Source organism: Aplysia californica, unplaced genomic scaffold (genome assembly GCF_000002075.1).
Source record: "Aplysia californica isolate F4 #8 unplaced genomic scaffold, AplCal3.0 scaffold00311, whole genome shotgun sequence".
Classification (NCBI taxonomy): domain Eukaryota; kingdom Metazoa; phylum Mollusca; class Gastropoda; order Aplysiida; family Aplysiidae; genus Aplysia; species Aplysia californica.
Genome location: NW_004797581.1, coordinates 310,969 through 328,199, shown reverse-complemented (window position 1 = coordinate 328,199; position 17,231 = coordinate 310,969). Strand labels below are relative to the sequence as shown.

The following is a 17,231-nucleotide window of genomic DNA, read 5'->3' as shown; positions in this document are numbered from 1 at the left end:
GGATGGCCTTCGAGTTGTCATTCAAATGCAGAAATGACAGTATGGCATTGAAGCGCTCTCTCGTCATCAAGCGGCGGGCAAATGACGTTGAGATGACAGCATGCTGGGACCAGTAGTCAGATACGGAGGACTTCTCCACCAGTGACATGTGGATCAGAAGTGCCGGGAAGATCCACATTTCTGCCTCCTTCACAGTGTCCCAGTTTGAAAAAACTGATCTCAGAGACAACTGAGTGGCACGTCATCTGACCTGTGCCAACCATTGTCTAAAATACAGATTCGTCTGTGTCTTGATCGTCTTGACCAGAGTGTCAGTAACAAACAGTTTATAAAAATCAAAGGGAGTTGTGTCAGCAGCCATAGTAGTCTTGAAGCCACTGTCCCCAGTAAACGGTGGTTCCAAAGGGAAGCCGTGACAGTTTTTCACCCAGTCGAACATCCTCTCATCATCTTGCTCCTCCTCCCAACCACCACTGCCACGTTCTGCACCTGTGTCTTCATTACTGCTGCTAGCAGCTGGCTCTAATGTAGGTCGAAAAGGTCTAGATCTAGAAGTTGTAGCTCCCGAGCTAGGCCCAGGTCTTGGGTCATCTTGGCTTGCAGGATCAGCTGATCCAGAGGCGACGCCCATTTCCTCTTCTTCCTCATTTGTCCCACAATCCCTTCTAACTATCAAACCTTCCTCGTTGCTACTGAGGTCTTCAAAAGAAGGTTCATAGTCATCACCACTCTCTTCAAGTGCCTGGTAAGGAGCATCGTCGTCATCTGATCCCTCCAGAATCAACATCTCAATCGCTTCGTTGGTAGTGAACAAGACGCGTCTGGCAGCCATGTTTCTTGTTTACATAAAAAGTAGGTCAGGTCAGCGCGTTTCACAAGATCGCTTATCGCTTATAAATAGCACACAATTCGGGCGACCAATGGTCAAAGGGACACAAAAGCGATAAAAGTAAATGGTTTAACTGACACTAGGAGTCATTCCCCTTGAAATTCTATTAGTTTTTAGATACCAAAAAAAAATGGTACAGTTTGTCGGGTCCAGGGACCTGGCGCTTCGTCAATGAGTTAGACAGGTGGCCACTTTACTGGATTGAACTATGATGTATAAAGACGGAAGGGAGGAAATGGAAAGGGGCCATTTGCATGGGCGATTCTCTTATACAGATGGCCATTAAAGCAGGTCCCACTGTACAAGGTAAACAGATTAACACTGGGATTTAAACAGAAAAAGCACCCACCTCCAGGTAGTCTGGCAGAGCCATGGCAATGACTTGTCTCACCGTCTCCCTCATGACCCGCTCAATCTCAGACATCCAGTCTTCAACATTTCCAACAGGGTAGAGGCTCTCACACAGGTCCACACACTCCCCTTCACCCGAGTACATTTTGGTTATCTGTAAGTCTTCTTCAAATCGGAGCTGTAACAGAGACAACATGTCACATCATTCTTCATAAATATTCTAGTCTGATAAGAGCCAACACTTACCACCAGGCTAACATGTGAGGTTCATATTTACAATAAAAACTGCTGTCTCTTTTCATTAACACTTTGCCATCACTAGGCTCATATAGTAAAAACCCTTGTCATCAAAGGCAAAGGCATTTTCAGGGACATTTTAAAAAAACGGGGAGGTAAACATCGCCGATCCGAGAGATGTGATGGCAAAGTGTAAAAATACAGGGCAATACTTACACGAGAAATATTTTCAAAGCATTTGCGCAAGTGCGGTTGAACAGCCATGGGATCTTTGGTCTGAGAAAGAATCTCCAGAAGCTCGTCATCAGACAAGAAAAAGAACCGTGGGAATGCTGCACGCTTCGTCTCCAGATATTCACTTAATCCTTTTTGCACATGATCTAACAGCTCATCACACTTCTTCAAGTCTGTCAGCATATTTTCATCTGGACAGATTTTGATGACCTGAAACAAAAATTATCGGACATTATCTTTTCTTTTCTCAATACACCTGCTAGTTATTTAGTAGTTATAAAACTGACTTTGTATCATTGACAACAGGTATCAAAGCAAGCAATCATTGGAAAAACAATTTGGCAACCTAAACAGAAAAAAAAAGAATAGCTCAAAATTGCAATTTCTCAATAAAAAATTTGTGTATTTAAAAAAATACAGGTAAATCTACTGAAAATTGGAAATCAGCTTACTTAGTGTTAAAATATAGAAGAAATAAAGTAAAGGATACAAGTGTGAAAAATCATTTCTCAATTCAAGATAGTTATGCATATGATCTTCATAATTAATTAATGGCAAATACTAAAAAAAAAAACATAATAAAACCAAAGAATTGTCAAACAGCATACATGCGGTTCTCCTTTTGCCATTCTCATGACTTTTCTCCAGATTCTCTCCATGGTGTTGTACCGTTTACTCTCTGTTGGTAACTGCTTGGTGATGTCATCAGAGCTAAATATAGGTTCCAAGTACAACCAGGCCCGCTGTACATTTATCCACTCTTCAAGTGTATCCTGAAACACAAAACCATCTACGATAAACAAAAAGGAAAAACTTTATCAAAAGCATATAATAGTTTTAAAGACAAAAACAACAACACGGTAAATAAAGGGAGAAATACAGGACATATTTATCAATACTGCACAATGTTCCAACCATCTGCACTTTGCCTCTGATACATCATAGCCAGAGACTAAATAATAGTGCAAACAGATCAAATCAACAGTATACTATTCATTTGGATTTACATAGAAGGTGCGAAAATTCCTTCTACAAAATTAATTTCAATGAGATAATCATCTCTAAACAATTCTGGGTTTTAAAGCTAATGTCTAGACCTTGAGGACAAACGAGACAAAATAACTATGTTTGCTTCTTACATTGTACCTCAAAAGACATTTACACAAAGAAGATCAAATTCAGTGAGCTGCTTGTCTACATTCTTCTTTTCATATATCCAAACACTTTAAGAGACTAGCCTCAACTATAAATTTGATAGTCTTTGAAGCTTTTCTACAGGTCAATACAGTTTCTCCTGGGGAGACACAGGGGTTGGCGAAACCTAATCCCTCACTTTATGATGGGCTGCTCAATGGAATAAAGATTACATTCCACTAGAATCCATAAGGTCAGCAGAAACATTGAAAAGAAGTAGGGGGGGGGGTGGGGGGCAGACTAAACCAAAGCACCCATCAATCACCCATACTAGAAGTGTGTTTGAAGGAGAGAGAGCAAGAGAGAGAGAGAGAGAGGTGGAGAAGGGGAGAGGGAGGGAGTGAGGATTCACCTGTGTTAATTGAAGTGTACGCTCCCAGTTAGCAATGCGCTCCTCAAATTGCTTTTTGAACGGAGAGAAAGCCATGGACTGAGTCATGACAATATGGTCATCTAACTGTTGGGAAATCTCATCTGAAGACTTGAGCATGTAGGTGCCTGTGTTCTTGTAGGGATGCACTTCAAACTCCACATTCTCCCAGTCTGACTCCATTTTATTGAGAGCCTTGAAGCAATAGAGTCAAAGTCAGACTGTCTTTAGCAAAAACTACAAATGTATTATTAGAAAGTAACAGAATTAGAAGTGAAAGAAAAGAGAGAAGAGGAACAAAGGAGAAGGCTCAGAAATTAACATTTGAGGAAAAAATTTGGGACAAGTTCCAATTATAATCTCCGCATTACGAATGATTTTATACTGAATGTTGGTTCCCTCTCTAAGGGAACAGCGTTCTCAGAAATCTATTCACAATTATATAAAAGAACAATATATGCTTCTGCTCTTTGTATACAAGAGTCTTCACTCCCTAAAAAAAGTATGTAGAGTACAATGATACATACACTGCCATCCGTGCTTTTTGACGACTTTTTAGCGACAAAAGTTTAAATGTTAATGATTTCTAGTTAAATTCTCTCTACTGAGCTTACTAATGACAACAAAACTAATTTGCTGCTGAAAACACTAAAAGCTTTGATTATGACTTTAATATATATAACTGTATCAAATCAATGGATTAGGCCAATGAGCCCCAGACTGTCACTGCCTTCCATTTTTCCAGTGTTCAGGAAGACAGACACCATGTTAAGGTAACGAAAACACATACAAGGCTAATCTCCAAGAGATACAGCCTACAGAAGCAAGAGCATTTAACTGAGCATAAACAATGCACTGACCTTCTCAATGGCATACTCCTTTGCTGCCACTTCAGACACTCGAGATATGGGTTCGATATGATCATTCAGCTTCAGTTCCAGGCACTTTGAAAAGGTCAGCGTCGGTGATGGCTGAAGCTTGAAACCAACTTCATCTGAAAGCTGTCCGAAACAAAGAATAGAATAACCATCAAAAGAATGAACATTTCCTACTAGAAGGGACTTTTCGACAACAATGAGTTTGTAAAACGAAAGAGCAAGATCCAAAAAATAAAGAAAGAAAATGTGAGGCATCGTGGTGAAATCAGGCGCTCGTCAAAATAGTGAAATAAAAAAAAACAGGCACTTTTTTTGCCAGTTTCGCAATTTCTTTCGAAATTTTAGTATGTGGCCCATCACCTTTTATGTTCATATAAATACACATTTCCATATGAATTTTACTGAAAATTGTCGATTAAAGGTACAAATGTGTACATTTTCAGTTTTTAAGGACTCTCAAGCTACTGAAGTTATCAAACTTTGGTGACCATTTTTTCCCTGATTTTATCTCTGAAATCAGGCGACCCCTACCTCCTTTAATTGCAAATATCTTGACATTTATTCAAGATAGATTGGGGATGGGGGGGTGGGGGGTTATCGAAAGCAAGACAAATGAATAAGCTTTCAGATGATATCAATTACTCCTCCTGCCCAAAAAATTGACGGGTGCCTGATTCCACCCTGTCCTGACACAAAAAACACTAAGTGCACAGTAATTAAAAGATGAATTCAACCATAATATATCTAACTACCATTTAAAGAAATAGAAAGAAGTAGTAAGCAGAAAATGGCCAAAGAAAAAGGCAAGTATAAGTTATAACTTTCTTCTAAGAGCAACAAAAATGAACAGTAAAGTAATTAAAGATATCCATAGATATAATTAAGAATTACACAAAAATAAGACAAAAAGAACAAAAGGAAAAACATTATTGTTAATAATAAGTTCATAAAGAAATCTTTTTAAAAGTTCATAATAAGTACATTTTTCAGTTTTCTTAAAATTTACATTCACAATTTCCACCAACATTTCTTCAACCTATTATGAATGAGATCACTGTCTAATCAACACACACAACGACATCAACCTCTTCCTTTCTGATTTTCCAAAGTTGCTGATCTCTAAAAGCGAACAAGATCAAATGGCATTGGAAATGGCATACTAAACCACTGTACAAATAAACAACAGAATGTTACCTGATCCCAGTGCCTTTGGCGCAGTCCTGGGTTGGTCAAAGCTTGAATAAGCGGAACATACGGCTTGAATTGTTCAATATTTGATTTGATATTCATTGCCACCTCCTGCACAGCTGAGATATAAGCATACAAAAAAACACATGGCAGAAGGAGAAGGCAAACATTTTAACTCGCCTATATTAACAAAGAAAAAAGTTAAATTTTTGTCACAGGTCATACTGCCAACAGCTGTCTTTAGAATAGATTTCATTTTCAATATGTGTACAATATGATTCTAGCATCACACTGCAGGCTCCCAAGAGTTTGTAAACTAGACATAAAACCTGGACAAGATGGCCAACGTAGGCCATAGACATGAAGCTAACGGTGTTAAAGGGGACTCACCTGGAATTGTGCTGAAAAATCTCACTGATTTCTGCATAGTCTTGAATGACTCATTGACACATCGCTCCACCTCCTCAGCGTTAATGGCTTGAAGAGGATCTGTCAACCAACTTTCTTGCCACCGCAACCAGTCTGATGTTGTGATCCACAGTTTTCGGAAGGGGTCAAATTCCTTTGTGATTTTTCCAATTTTGGAGTACTAAAAACAAACATTGAGCATAAAAAAGACATCATAATATCGCATTCACGAGTAGAGTCCAATGTCAAATATAAATTAGAACATTAGGTACTATTACATTACTCTCCTGATTGAAAGATTAAGCATTCGTATTGTAACTTATTACAAATTGCTCTCATCTAACTAGCTGCGCTTTCTTCAAAATGGCTTTTAACTATCTTGTGCTCCTACTAAAATTAAAGTAATTAAGAACGGTTCTGCAACATTGAAAATACAATACCTTAGTAATCAATCCTTTTAAATTCATAATCCATTTATTTGGAACTGTTAAAGAATATTGAAGAATATAGAGCTTGCTCAACACTGATGACATTTTTCAGCAAATGAGTATGTATCTTTAAAAAGTCATATTGAACAATAAATTTACATTGGTAGGCTTTAGCTTGAACAGTCTCTCTCGGCTGTTGTAGAGTTGAGCCAGGTCCTGACACTCTCTCAGGTTCTTGTACATTCTCCTCATTTCATTGGCATATTCAGGAGCCTTTTCCATATCACTGTGTTCTGCCATTGCAGCAATTTGAATCTAAGGGGGAAACGCATTTTTTAAAAATTACTTTAACTGATTGTACCTTTAAATTACTGCAAGTGAATCACATTAGTTATCTCACTTTTTAACTTTTTTTCTCTAATTAAAACTAGAAACATGAAATCCATAGAGTCACAAATCTTGGAAAAAACATTTCCAAACTGTATTGAGATACAGCATATTGTACCATCTGAACTAGTTAAAGTTAAGGAATGGCGATCAGCATTTATTTTTTCTATCTTCTCATTACACCTTCTCATTTAAAACTCTTTCTCATCAAACTAAATTAGTAATCAGATTTTTCTTTCAGCAAAAGTTCAAGCACTGCAGGTTGTACAGAACTGTAGTTTGTGGTGTACAGGTAAGGTGCGATCACCATCACATGCACGAGACCCGAGTTCAATTTCCAATTGGGGAGAATTTTCAATGAGTAACTCGAATTTTATGCTGTAAATCTGGTAGTTTTAACACCTTTATCAGTATGGTAGTAGAACAAGTCCAAAATCTGTAACTACCGGGACAGGCAAGAACCCATTTAATTTACAAGAATAAGATACTGAATATTCTAACTCCTTCCATGCCAATCTACATGATATCATTGATATCTGTTGTCATGATTGTGCAAATCAATGGAGACTCATTCTGTGCATCTTTTGTTTATGACACTATAATTTTGTACTTAAATCTTTTGTCTTCATTTTGACATTAGATTATAACACGTATTTTAACGGACAAGACAAGTTAGTTAACTGGCCTCTTCCAACACCACCTCCAACCAGCCTCATACCGGTCTGGCACAACTGTGAAGCCTGAAATAAGTTGATCCATGAGCCAGAGCTCACGATGAGCACAAAAGAGGTACATTTTGACAACTACTCACCTGGTTGTTCTCTAACCGCTCTGCCAACTGTATGGAATCAGAGTCCAGCTGTTTGAAATAGCGATCTTCATCCTCTACAAGATCCTCTAGCTTTTTCTCACACATCTCCTCAATCTTCAGTGGCCATCCAATCATGGTTATCCTGCATAGAAACAGACCATTAGAAGTGATCCTTCACAAATACACTTTGACAGGATGTATAAGTGATCTAGATTAACTCTTTATCTCCCAACCTCTGTGCTAGTGAGCCACTGGCAGCGGCTTGGTCGCATTCCTTTACGACAACTTCGACATCAAATTGAAGACCATTCATTTTTCATATAAGGAAGAACTATAGAAAAAAAGTTCACTTTTTACAAATCTAATGACCTGTTTATTAGTGACACATATGTCCATTTTAGATTTCATACCAATATAAGGCCCCACAGACAAAAAGTTAAATAAAGAGAAACACATCAACATGAAAAGGGTTATTTAGACTGAACAACAGCTCTGTAAAAGACAATAATAATACACAAATGCCCTCCCCCACCTCAAATCCAAGCCGGTAAACTTACAATAAACAGACTACCATATACAAAGAGAGTATGCGATTCATTGCCTATATTTGAGATTGATATTGCAAGAAACTTACTTGGCAGTAAAATCCTCATCAGCCAGATTGTAATTGAATGCATCAAGGACTTCATAGTTTTGCAGAACAATGGCCATTTCTTCCTGAAAAAGCATAGAGAGGCGTATGTAAGAAAAGTTTCAGTTGAAACAAAATAGTCAACTTTTATTAAACTTTTTAAAAATCAACTCAGATCCAAGTAGACATTTGCAATTTCTTTTTTACAGCAGACTACTTGTTCATGTCTGATGTATGTATCATATCGGCCTATATCTACAATTAGTCAATGCGACACAGCATACAAATATCAATGATATATTGTACCCAGTATGGAAAATGAATCCCTTGGTAATTATTTCAACTCCTCATCTCTTGCAAGCTGCTTGCGGTCAAAACCAATGTACTGATGAACTGCTGCCAGATGCCTGGGCTCATTCCTCTACGGAAACTTTGACGTTTAATTACTTTTCGGCAAAGGTGGATTCAACTCTTTTTATCTGGGCTATGAGTATACTCATAACGAGGACCAGTCCCGGCTACGAGCATACTCGGAACAGCTATACGGTCATGTCAAAGAAGCCAGTTCTGCTTGTAATTACCAAAATACGCAAATACGGCAATGCTAGCTCTGTCTGAATATTTAAATTTTCCAATGAACAATGGTTTCTTTGTTTTTGATGGGTGTAGAAACTCGAAAGATGTCTAGAAAACTCTCGTTCACGACAAATTACTTTTTGAAGTAGCCCTGGGTTGTGAGGGGGAAAAAGACTAATTTGATGAAAGTGACTCTGTATTAAGTGCCATAAATTCCGTTGTGGATGATAACAAACAGGACTTAGACTCATCTAATAGCGATTCAGATCATGGTGAAGGGATCAGTACTGGAATTCATGCTGTATTGATGGGTAGGGCTAGATCTATAAAATCCAATGGGACGTCGTGTGTGCGGCAATCAGGGTCAAGTTGGAGGGTGGAATACACCTCAAAATCTACATTCTGCAATTTGTGTAATTCCTATCCACAAACATTTACAAAAACTACATACAATTTCTAACATAACTGCCAATTTCCTTAAAACCTAAGAGTAAACATAAGAAATAGAGCACTTTGAAATATACACCCTGAATTCCAACTCACACGGCGCAGCAGCCCCAGGACAGGTACAGAGTCCGCGGGGGTACGGCCAGGATAAAAAGAGACAACAGGTTTCTTTTATCGGGATTTCATACATTTAGATAAAGAACTATCAAGATAGGTTCCTTTGTTTTGATTTAATGACCAACTTGAAGATGTATACATCATTTTTAGATTTCTTACCCCCCTCGGAAATAAATATTTAAGCAACAGTGACTTGACACGTAAATTGAACATCTTTTTAAAATGTTTTCTTGCAATCTCTCCACCTGTAAATGTTCATAAACACACTGTAGGCCTACTCTTATTAATACACAGAGTAATCTCTTTTCATCACACCAACGCACTCATATATTGGTAAACAAATATCCATCAAGACAATCTGATCTATATTAATGAAAAATGTAAAAGGCACAGTTAAAAAAGAAATCCTGTCATGCCAATGGGGAAAAAAAGGCGCAGCAGCAAAATATTCTCACCCTCGCTACATCCAATTTCTGCGGAACTTCATTAATCCAGTCTCTGAGGGCAAACAGTTCTTCAATGCAGTTGGGTATGTCAGTAATTCTGTTGACCATTCCTTTGAAATCTCCAGACATCTACAAAACATATGTAATCCGAATCACAGATGGTGGTTATGCTTGGCCATGTGCATTTAATTTACATAAAGAGTGAAACAGCAAATATAATGTACTGTACTGAAAAGACTCAAATGTATTTTGCATGCAGAAGTCCATAAAGTACATTGAAAAATGCTTCAGCTAGAAGAAAAGCAACAAACTAATAACTGCACAAGCCTTGAACTTTCCACAGTATAAAATGATACTTTCATCCCTTCAGCCTCACAAATTGTCCTTATCAGCATATGTAGTTTAAAGGCTGGCCGAAAAAAGACATAGATGAGATTAATTCTTAAGTGTGGTAGATATTTTTACGTGTATCTTTTTCTTTTCTACTGAGATGTACCCCATACGGTCCAAGTTTGGCACTGAACGGGCAGGATCAAAGCAGCATACCTCTTATATGATCATAATTGTGTTTGCACAGGCCAAAAATGTGTACAACAACAAATTTCGACAACACATTGTAAGAGTGTCATCACAAAGGATTATAACAAACCCCTATAAAAATTGACCATTCTTACCTCTTAGGACATTTAATTGTTCGTTTCATCCAATATTAGATATTATTATAGAGAAAAGATTGCCTAATATGGAGAAAAGACAGAAAGATGAACAGTCAGACAGACATTCATAAAAATAAATATTGTGAGAGTCACAGTGACTTTTTTATACTATAACTCAAAAAAACATTAATATGGCAAATTGAAGTGAAGGTGTTAAGGTCAACAGCAAAGTACAGGATAGTATAGTTCCCTCTTGAGAGCCACAAAAACATAGAAAAGCTAAAAAATGCTCTCAACTCCAGATCTTTTCAAAACTTCATCATCATAAAGTCTAGACATACTATAAGAACAACATAAAGTGGAGATTAAAACATTTTCAGTCAATGGAAGCCATTAAGTCTTGTTATTACCAAGAAGAGACTATGCAAATCAATATTTTGAAAGATGCTGCCACTACAAAACAAATCACCCCCCCCCAGTTCTTGATCATATTGTTTCGAATCCCATTAAATTTATTGAAATATTGCTACCAAAGTTTCAAAGCTGGCTCAATATCAACACTATACCAACAACCAAAGCAGCAAAAGCAAAAAACAGAATCGAAAACATATTACTTACTTCGTCGGCCTTCCTTCGAAGAATTCTTGCAAGAAGAGCTAACACTGACATGGCCAGATCTCTATGTTTAGCTATCAGCTGATCCCTGACCCCATCTACAAGGATGTTGAAAGGCCCGATCAAGATGTTGTAGGGCAATATTTCCAGTATCCAATCTGCTTTGTCCAAATGTTGCTGTGCTGTCTCTGCCATCTGCTGTGCCGTGTGGTTCTCAGCTTCGTACTCACTGAACAATATGAGAAACTTACCTTTAAAACCATGGAAGTATATTTGACCATCACCATTACTAAAGGCCCAGTGGTCAGGTAGTTAGTGAACACAAGTGAATGACAATAGGTTTTCAATAGGGGAGGGATATAGCTGCATTTTGGAAAGTCGCTACTGTGGTTTTTCCCTTGAGCAAGGCATAATAGCTTTAGCTCAGAAATATCTTTGCCTTTTTGTGTCAGGAAAGCATTATGAAAACAATTTCTCTACTGGCACTGATACAGCTGTCTTGTTTTTCCTGTGTGATGAGACACATAAAGAAGCAACAGATGAAAAAAACAAAAGCCTAGATAGAGACATAAACAAATGTAGATGGGCATACAGGACAAACACAGATATTGTGAAGAACAAGATACAACACAAAGTTGATGGTGATATTTAAAAAAACAACTATTTACTAAAGTACAGCTAAGATGTTATGCTGTCCATAACAGAGACTACAAACTCATTTAAGCATGAATAAATAGCCAAGCCAAAGAGACTGACTAACAAATCACTCTGCTAGACAGAAAATTACATTTCATTTCAAACAAGTCACAGTAAATACTGGCATTTTCATTTAATCAAACATTTTTAATAAAGTATTGAATTCATTCATGTTAATTTTAAAAATAAAAAATTCAGCACTTAGAAAAACCTTGGAGGAACTATTAATAGGAGAGGCCGCGAGTCGCATAACGTGAAGCCGCTGCAGACGACGGTCGGCCATGTTTGTGAGATCAGCTCAGTTCTCTCAGTTGTAAACTTAGTGTCAACCGAATGGCAGTTTGCGTAGCGTTCGGGTCCGGTGGGCCTCTCATTCAAAGGTCCTGGGTTCGAATCCGAGTAGTGACGGAAACATTTTGTTCTCTAAAATTCTACTTTCTCTTTCGTCTGCTTTCACCTCCACTTTCTGCCCCTACCTCCTCAGGGCCCCGGACTCTTTCTGCAGCCTTTCTACTGCTACTCCTTGGCTCCTTCTTACCTCTGTCTTTCAGATCTACCCCTAGCCTTCTCGGACAAGGGCGAAAAAATCTCGGAGGTCGCGTATGCAAATTGCGCAAATTAAAGGTCCCTTGGTGGTCTAAAATCGATAAGAGTAGGCTTCGGTCGCCACCCAGGCAAAATTCAAAATTTCCTACCAAATGTTTTAAAAAATATCAGTCTCTAGCAATGGCACTGAACTTGATGACGAAGTGCCGTCTGATTTAGCCGTAAATGCATCTCACAGTAAAAACAGAAAGAAAAAAGATTTCAGAAAATTCAGTTTGCCATGATGATAACTGCACGTATGAGCCTAGATCTACTCTAGCATACTTGTCAATTTGCTCTGCATGTTGCTTACATTGCTGGTTTTGTGTTGTTAAGGTTGACAAAGCATTTGAAAATGTGAAACCTGCATCGGTGCCTTTGTTGACTCCAATGTGTCAAAAGTAACTTCCTTGCTGTTTTTTGAAGTCTCGTCGGAGGTTCGACAGTGCCTTCAAAGAATGTCATTGAAGTGTGTTTGGTGTGTGAATAACATTTTTGATGCCATGTGTCGTCTGTCTGTGCATGGGGTGTGACATTGTCAAGAGTGAAATGTCATAAATTAGTGCAATCTGTTTTGAAAATCTTATTATTATAAGCCTATCATTTCAAATTCTCTATTAATTTTTCAATACACTTAACAGTATTTTGTAAAATTTCGATAAAGTGTCTTGGTGTTTTAAAGGTGCCCCTCCCTCCTCGCTTTATTTGGGGGGGGGGGGCTGTTTTATTCTTGTGGGGGGTTTTTTTTGTGTGTGTGTGTGGGGGGGGGAGGGGGTAATTTCCTCCATCATACTTCACTCTTATCTGCCTTGCCCTCTCCTTCCTCATTCTTCGCCCATCCCATCACACCCTCACTACCATCTTTTGTGTAATCATTTTCAATTTTGTTAGAAATATATTCTGTTGTAAGTTTAAGTCAAGAAGACTACGTTTTTGTAAAAATAATGTCAGTGATGACATCATTTTGCACTGATGAAGTTCTATGACCGAAAAGTCTGCAAATTTTGTTATCCCGTTTATATTTTTGTTTTGATCCTTATTATCCCAATTTCTTCTCTAAAACAAGTAAAAAAAATTATCTTACCGTCACAATGTGTATACATAGTACATGTATTACCAAATGTTCGACTGAGTGAGCTGGTAATTTGATGCAAGTAAGATTTCTTACTGTCCTTATTATATTGTTACTATCAAGAAGTCTTCGTTTTTGTAAAAATAATGAAGTTTTACTACCAAAAACTCAGCAAATGTTATCATCCCGTTTATAATTTTGTTTTGATCCTTATTATCCCAATTTCGTCTCTAAAACATGTAAAACAGAATATCTTACCATCACAATGTGTATACATAGTACACGTATTACTGTAAATATTCGACTAAATGAGCTGGTAATTTGATGCAAGTAAGATTTGTTAACATCCTTATTACAACTGTACATGAGTGCTTATAATGCTGTAATTAACATTGACAAAGAAATTTTGAGAGACAATGGAGTCCGAGCAGCTTGTTTTGAAAGGAGATTACGCAGCGTACGCTGCATTGTTTTGAACTTACAAAGATGGCGGCAGCCCCGATAAGCTCCGCCCTTTCTGCTTCAACTTGGTTGGAACTGTTGAGCGGGCGACGCAACGTTAGGGCCTCTCCCTATATAGTTACTCCAAGTAGAAAAACCTTTAAACCTTTAACTTGCACTCATGATATCCACACAAAATGCAAATTTATTTGAAACAAAACTTCAGTTTTAACAATTTCATATTCTCTAAAAAAGAAAAAAAGAAAAAGAAATACAAGAAATGCCTACGCAATGAAATCCCTGATTTCAAGGTTGACGAGGTCCAGGAATATCTCAAACTTGAGTGCATAGGCCTTCAGGGGGATGAAGGAAGATTCAATGGCATGTTGCAAGGTGTCCCTCAGTTCCCGCATTTGTGTCTCATTTTGGTGAATCGCTTCCAATAGAGGTGTCTCCGACCAGAAGATGTCTTGCATGATGGACTGTAATTAAGAAAAGAAGAATGACCCTCTCGATATCAAACTTGAAACAAAGAGATTTGCCCTTTTCCACATGCAGTCTACCTTGGTGCACCTCTTTCCCTACCAAACACCTCTCCAGCATTCAATATCACTACCTGTAACTGCCTCATCAAAGACAGAATTTACATCAATTTGTAAACATTTGAGCAGGAAAGGATGCAGTTTATGAACTCATTCAGTGGAATAAAATTTATACATGCACCAGAAGAAAGAATAGATTCGGCCCGGTTGATATTAAAAGCAAACTGTATATAGGGGAAGGTACACATATGACCCTTTTCTTTTTAGAACACATCACAGTTGTAGAAACTAAATGTTTAAAAGGGTTGTTCAGATCCAGCAAGTCAAAACTAATTATTTCAGGCTTCCTAGGCATAGATGGAAATGTGTCAGCTTACACACTTAGGTCCAGCTTCTGGGAAAAAACAAACTTATAAACCTTTTCTTTTCTTTCCTTTTTTTTCTTTCTTTTCAGCAAAATTGCAGCAGAGATCAAAGCAAAGTATTACATTTACATAATATTTAAATGTTGTATCTCACTTGTAATCCCTTCAAATTCTAAATAAATTGCAATACAGTTAGGGCGTTAAAGCTCATTGTTTGTCTGTCTGTTTGTTTGAGTACAAAGCAGCACATCGAAATGATAGTGGTCATTTAGCACAGGGAAAAAAGAAAGACAGACGAAGAAAAAAAACAGAGAGCAAAAAAAGTAGTACCTCCAGTGGTGCCCTCCAACCACCCTTTTAAAGCTCACTGACAATAATAATTCTTTTGTTTTATGTTTTAGTAGAGGTTTTACGGCGCTCACAACTGTATATGGTCATATGAGCACCAGAAGATTAGAGGTGTTACAAGAGAGTAACAAACATAAAAAAGAAGAAGGAGAGATAAGGACGATAGATGTTTGATAGGAAAGAAGGAGCAAACCACACCAGAGCACCCGCCAATAATATAATTCTAACTATACTAATCAAAGACAACAATAGTATGGAATCACAAAAAAAGAGCCACAAGAAAGCAAAACAACAAAAAAAACAACACAAAGAGCACTCATAAAATGTTCTAACCTTTTCTAGCTGTGGAATATTCCATGAGGCATTGATGGCATTGTTGAACAAGGTCAAAAGTGTTTCGCTGAAAATCTCTGGATCTGCACTGTAGTGAGATGTGTCATCAAGGAGCAGGTCAAGCTGGAATATTGGATTTTTTCTGGGCCTGGCAGAATGGATATTGAAAAATAATAAGAATAACATTCAAACTATTACATATATTCATAAGATACACATTCAGAGTCGTTGTTATGCTTTTGAATAAACTAATGCAGAAAGTTTTTGAACACAAATGTTTTTAAAGTAGGGGTATCATTGACAGGTATTGTAAGGGGGATGCTGTGGCGAGCTAGCTTAAAGGGTGTCCGCTAATGAAGTTTTTGTAGAATGACAACAACATCCACAATTAAAATTTCTTACAGTCAGATACAAAACAATTATTCATAGTTGGCAACATGAGACAGTATCCTTATTTCAATAGACTCACACATAATAATTCTCTGAAACAATAGTGTTCATCCACATTACAAACATATTCTAATTGGGGACTAATACCATATTCCTATGATGAGAAATTTAAATAGATAACTGGCTTTAGAATGTACTCGTACATATAAAAGTTACTATGACCCTTACAAGAAAGGGCTTTGAATGAAGCTCTTTGGCCATTTGAAAGTAGGCCTGACATTCATAGTGGTGTAGCATGTGTCGACAATCATCTGCACAAAGTTGGTCAATGAGTCCACCACAAGAAAACGCAAGGTATCCTGGAAACATCATGAGAAAAAAACAAAACAAAATGAGACACGCTATAGTTTACAGAAAGTTGGCAAAATAATATCAACGTTTAACAAGAAAAAGATTTGGATTTTCATAACTCTTTTTAAAAAGTGAAAGAGCGGTCTAGTAGCTATCATTTTCATAGCACACTAAATACTGGCTTTCGTGACTCATACCTCATCGGGGTGGAAAGAAGACAAGTTGCTGTTTATGAGACAGTACGATACTAGTCACACGTTTCACAGGGAAAAAATTTTTAAAAGCTGTCACAGCGAAAAGAAAAAGCAGGAGCAAACTACATCAGAGTCCCATAAACACTGTAAACAAAAAACACCAAGCCATAAGGAACAAAGTTCAAGTCTAGAAGTCAGACAGAAATAAAAGCCATAGTCCCCCTCAAATCTTCTGGAGACTTAAAAAAAAAAATATTCTTTTTTAAACATACAGTGACAAATGGCAGCTTATTAAAGAATTCATATGAAGAGCACATTTCCTTCTTATTTATCAGCAAAGCTTTCTTTCGACGTTTTGAGACAGCTTTTCTATTAAGAGAAGCAGATAATGGGGTCAGAATTTAAGTAACGCACAAAGTAATATAAATTAGACAAGCTCAAAATGATAACTGTATGACGAATTCATTTGTCTTTCAGGGAACTTGATAAATGTTCTATTGGAAGAAAAATAATTTAATGAGAGAAATAAAGCACAACAGAAACGATAAAAGAAGCATGCTGACTACTGCAGTTGAAAAAATCATTTATTTCAAGCTTTTTAATTGGATGTTATTTTGGCACAATCAAAGAATTATAGTTATTGGTACCTACTATCTGCAAGAAAATACTTTTGACGCAAGTGAATCATTTTTACTATTTCTCAAAGGAGGAGAGATAAGTACCAAAAAAAAAACTTGATACATATTTTACACCCCCATTGATACAACTTTGAACATTGATGAGGCTGGCAGCTTTGGCTCTCTCTGTAAGGACCAATGCTGGCTCCGAGTGGGATACCTTATTCCTGCAGATGGTAGGCCTAGAGGCTCATAGAAATCTAATTTACATGTTTCTTTTCAGCAACAAAGAGCCTATACCAATACTGATCCACGAAGAGCGGAGGGAAGTGACAAGTCACAAAATTCAGTCGCATAAAGAAGTACAAACATTGTTCCAGGTAAACAATACTGGGAGAGCAGTTATCAAAAGGGTCCAACTTTAATTAAATTCA

At 37.4% G+C, this 17,231-nt stretch overlaps 1 protein-coding gene across 1 annotated transcript in view; it reads right to left on the bottom strand.

Moving 5' to 3' along the window:
• The window catches only part of LOC101852702 (dynein heavy chain 1, axonemal), a 94,278-nt gene that overhangs the window by 72,849 nt on the left and 4,198 nt on the right, over nucleotides 1-17,231 (bottom strand). The window contains exons 4-18 of the mRNA XM_005102067.3: nucleotides 15,864-15,994; nucleotides 15,246-15,393; nucleotides 13,946-14,139; nucleotides 10,867-11,092; nucleotides 9,602-9,721; nucleotides 8,010-8,092; nucleotides 7,376-7,517; nucleotides 6,337-6,492; nucleotides 5,732-5,930; nucleotides 5,348-5,460; nucleotides 4,136-4,276; nucleotides 3,258-3,470; nucleotides 2,320-2,484; nucleotides 1,694-1,921; nucleotides 1,239-1,418 (exon numbers count right to left, since the gene is read on the bottom strand). Of these exons, the coding sequence (XP_005102124.3) occupies nucleotides 1,239-1,418; nucleotides 1,694-1,921; nucleotides 2,320-2,484; nucleotides 3,258-3,470; nucleotides 4,136-4,276; nucleotides 5,348-5,460; nucleotides 5,732-5,930; nucleotides 6,337-6,492; nucleotides 7,376-7,517; nucleotides 8,010-8,092; nucleotides 9,602-9,721; nucleotides 10,867-11,092; nucleotides 13,946-14,139; nucleotides 15,246-15,393; nucleotides 15,864-15,994 (2,439 nt within the window). The remainder of the gene's footprint in view (nucleotides 1-1,238; nucleotides 1,419-1,693; nucleotides 1,922-2,319; nucleotides 2,485-3,257; nucleotides 3,471-4,135; nucleotides 4,277-5,347; nucleotides 5,461-5,731; nucleotides 5,931-6,336; nucleotides 6,493-7,375; nucleotides 7,518-8,009; nucleotides 8,093-9,601; nucleotides 9,722-10,866; nucleotides 11,093-13,945; nucleotides 14,140-15,245; nucleotides 15,394-15,863; nucleotides 15,995-17,231) is intronic.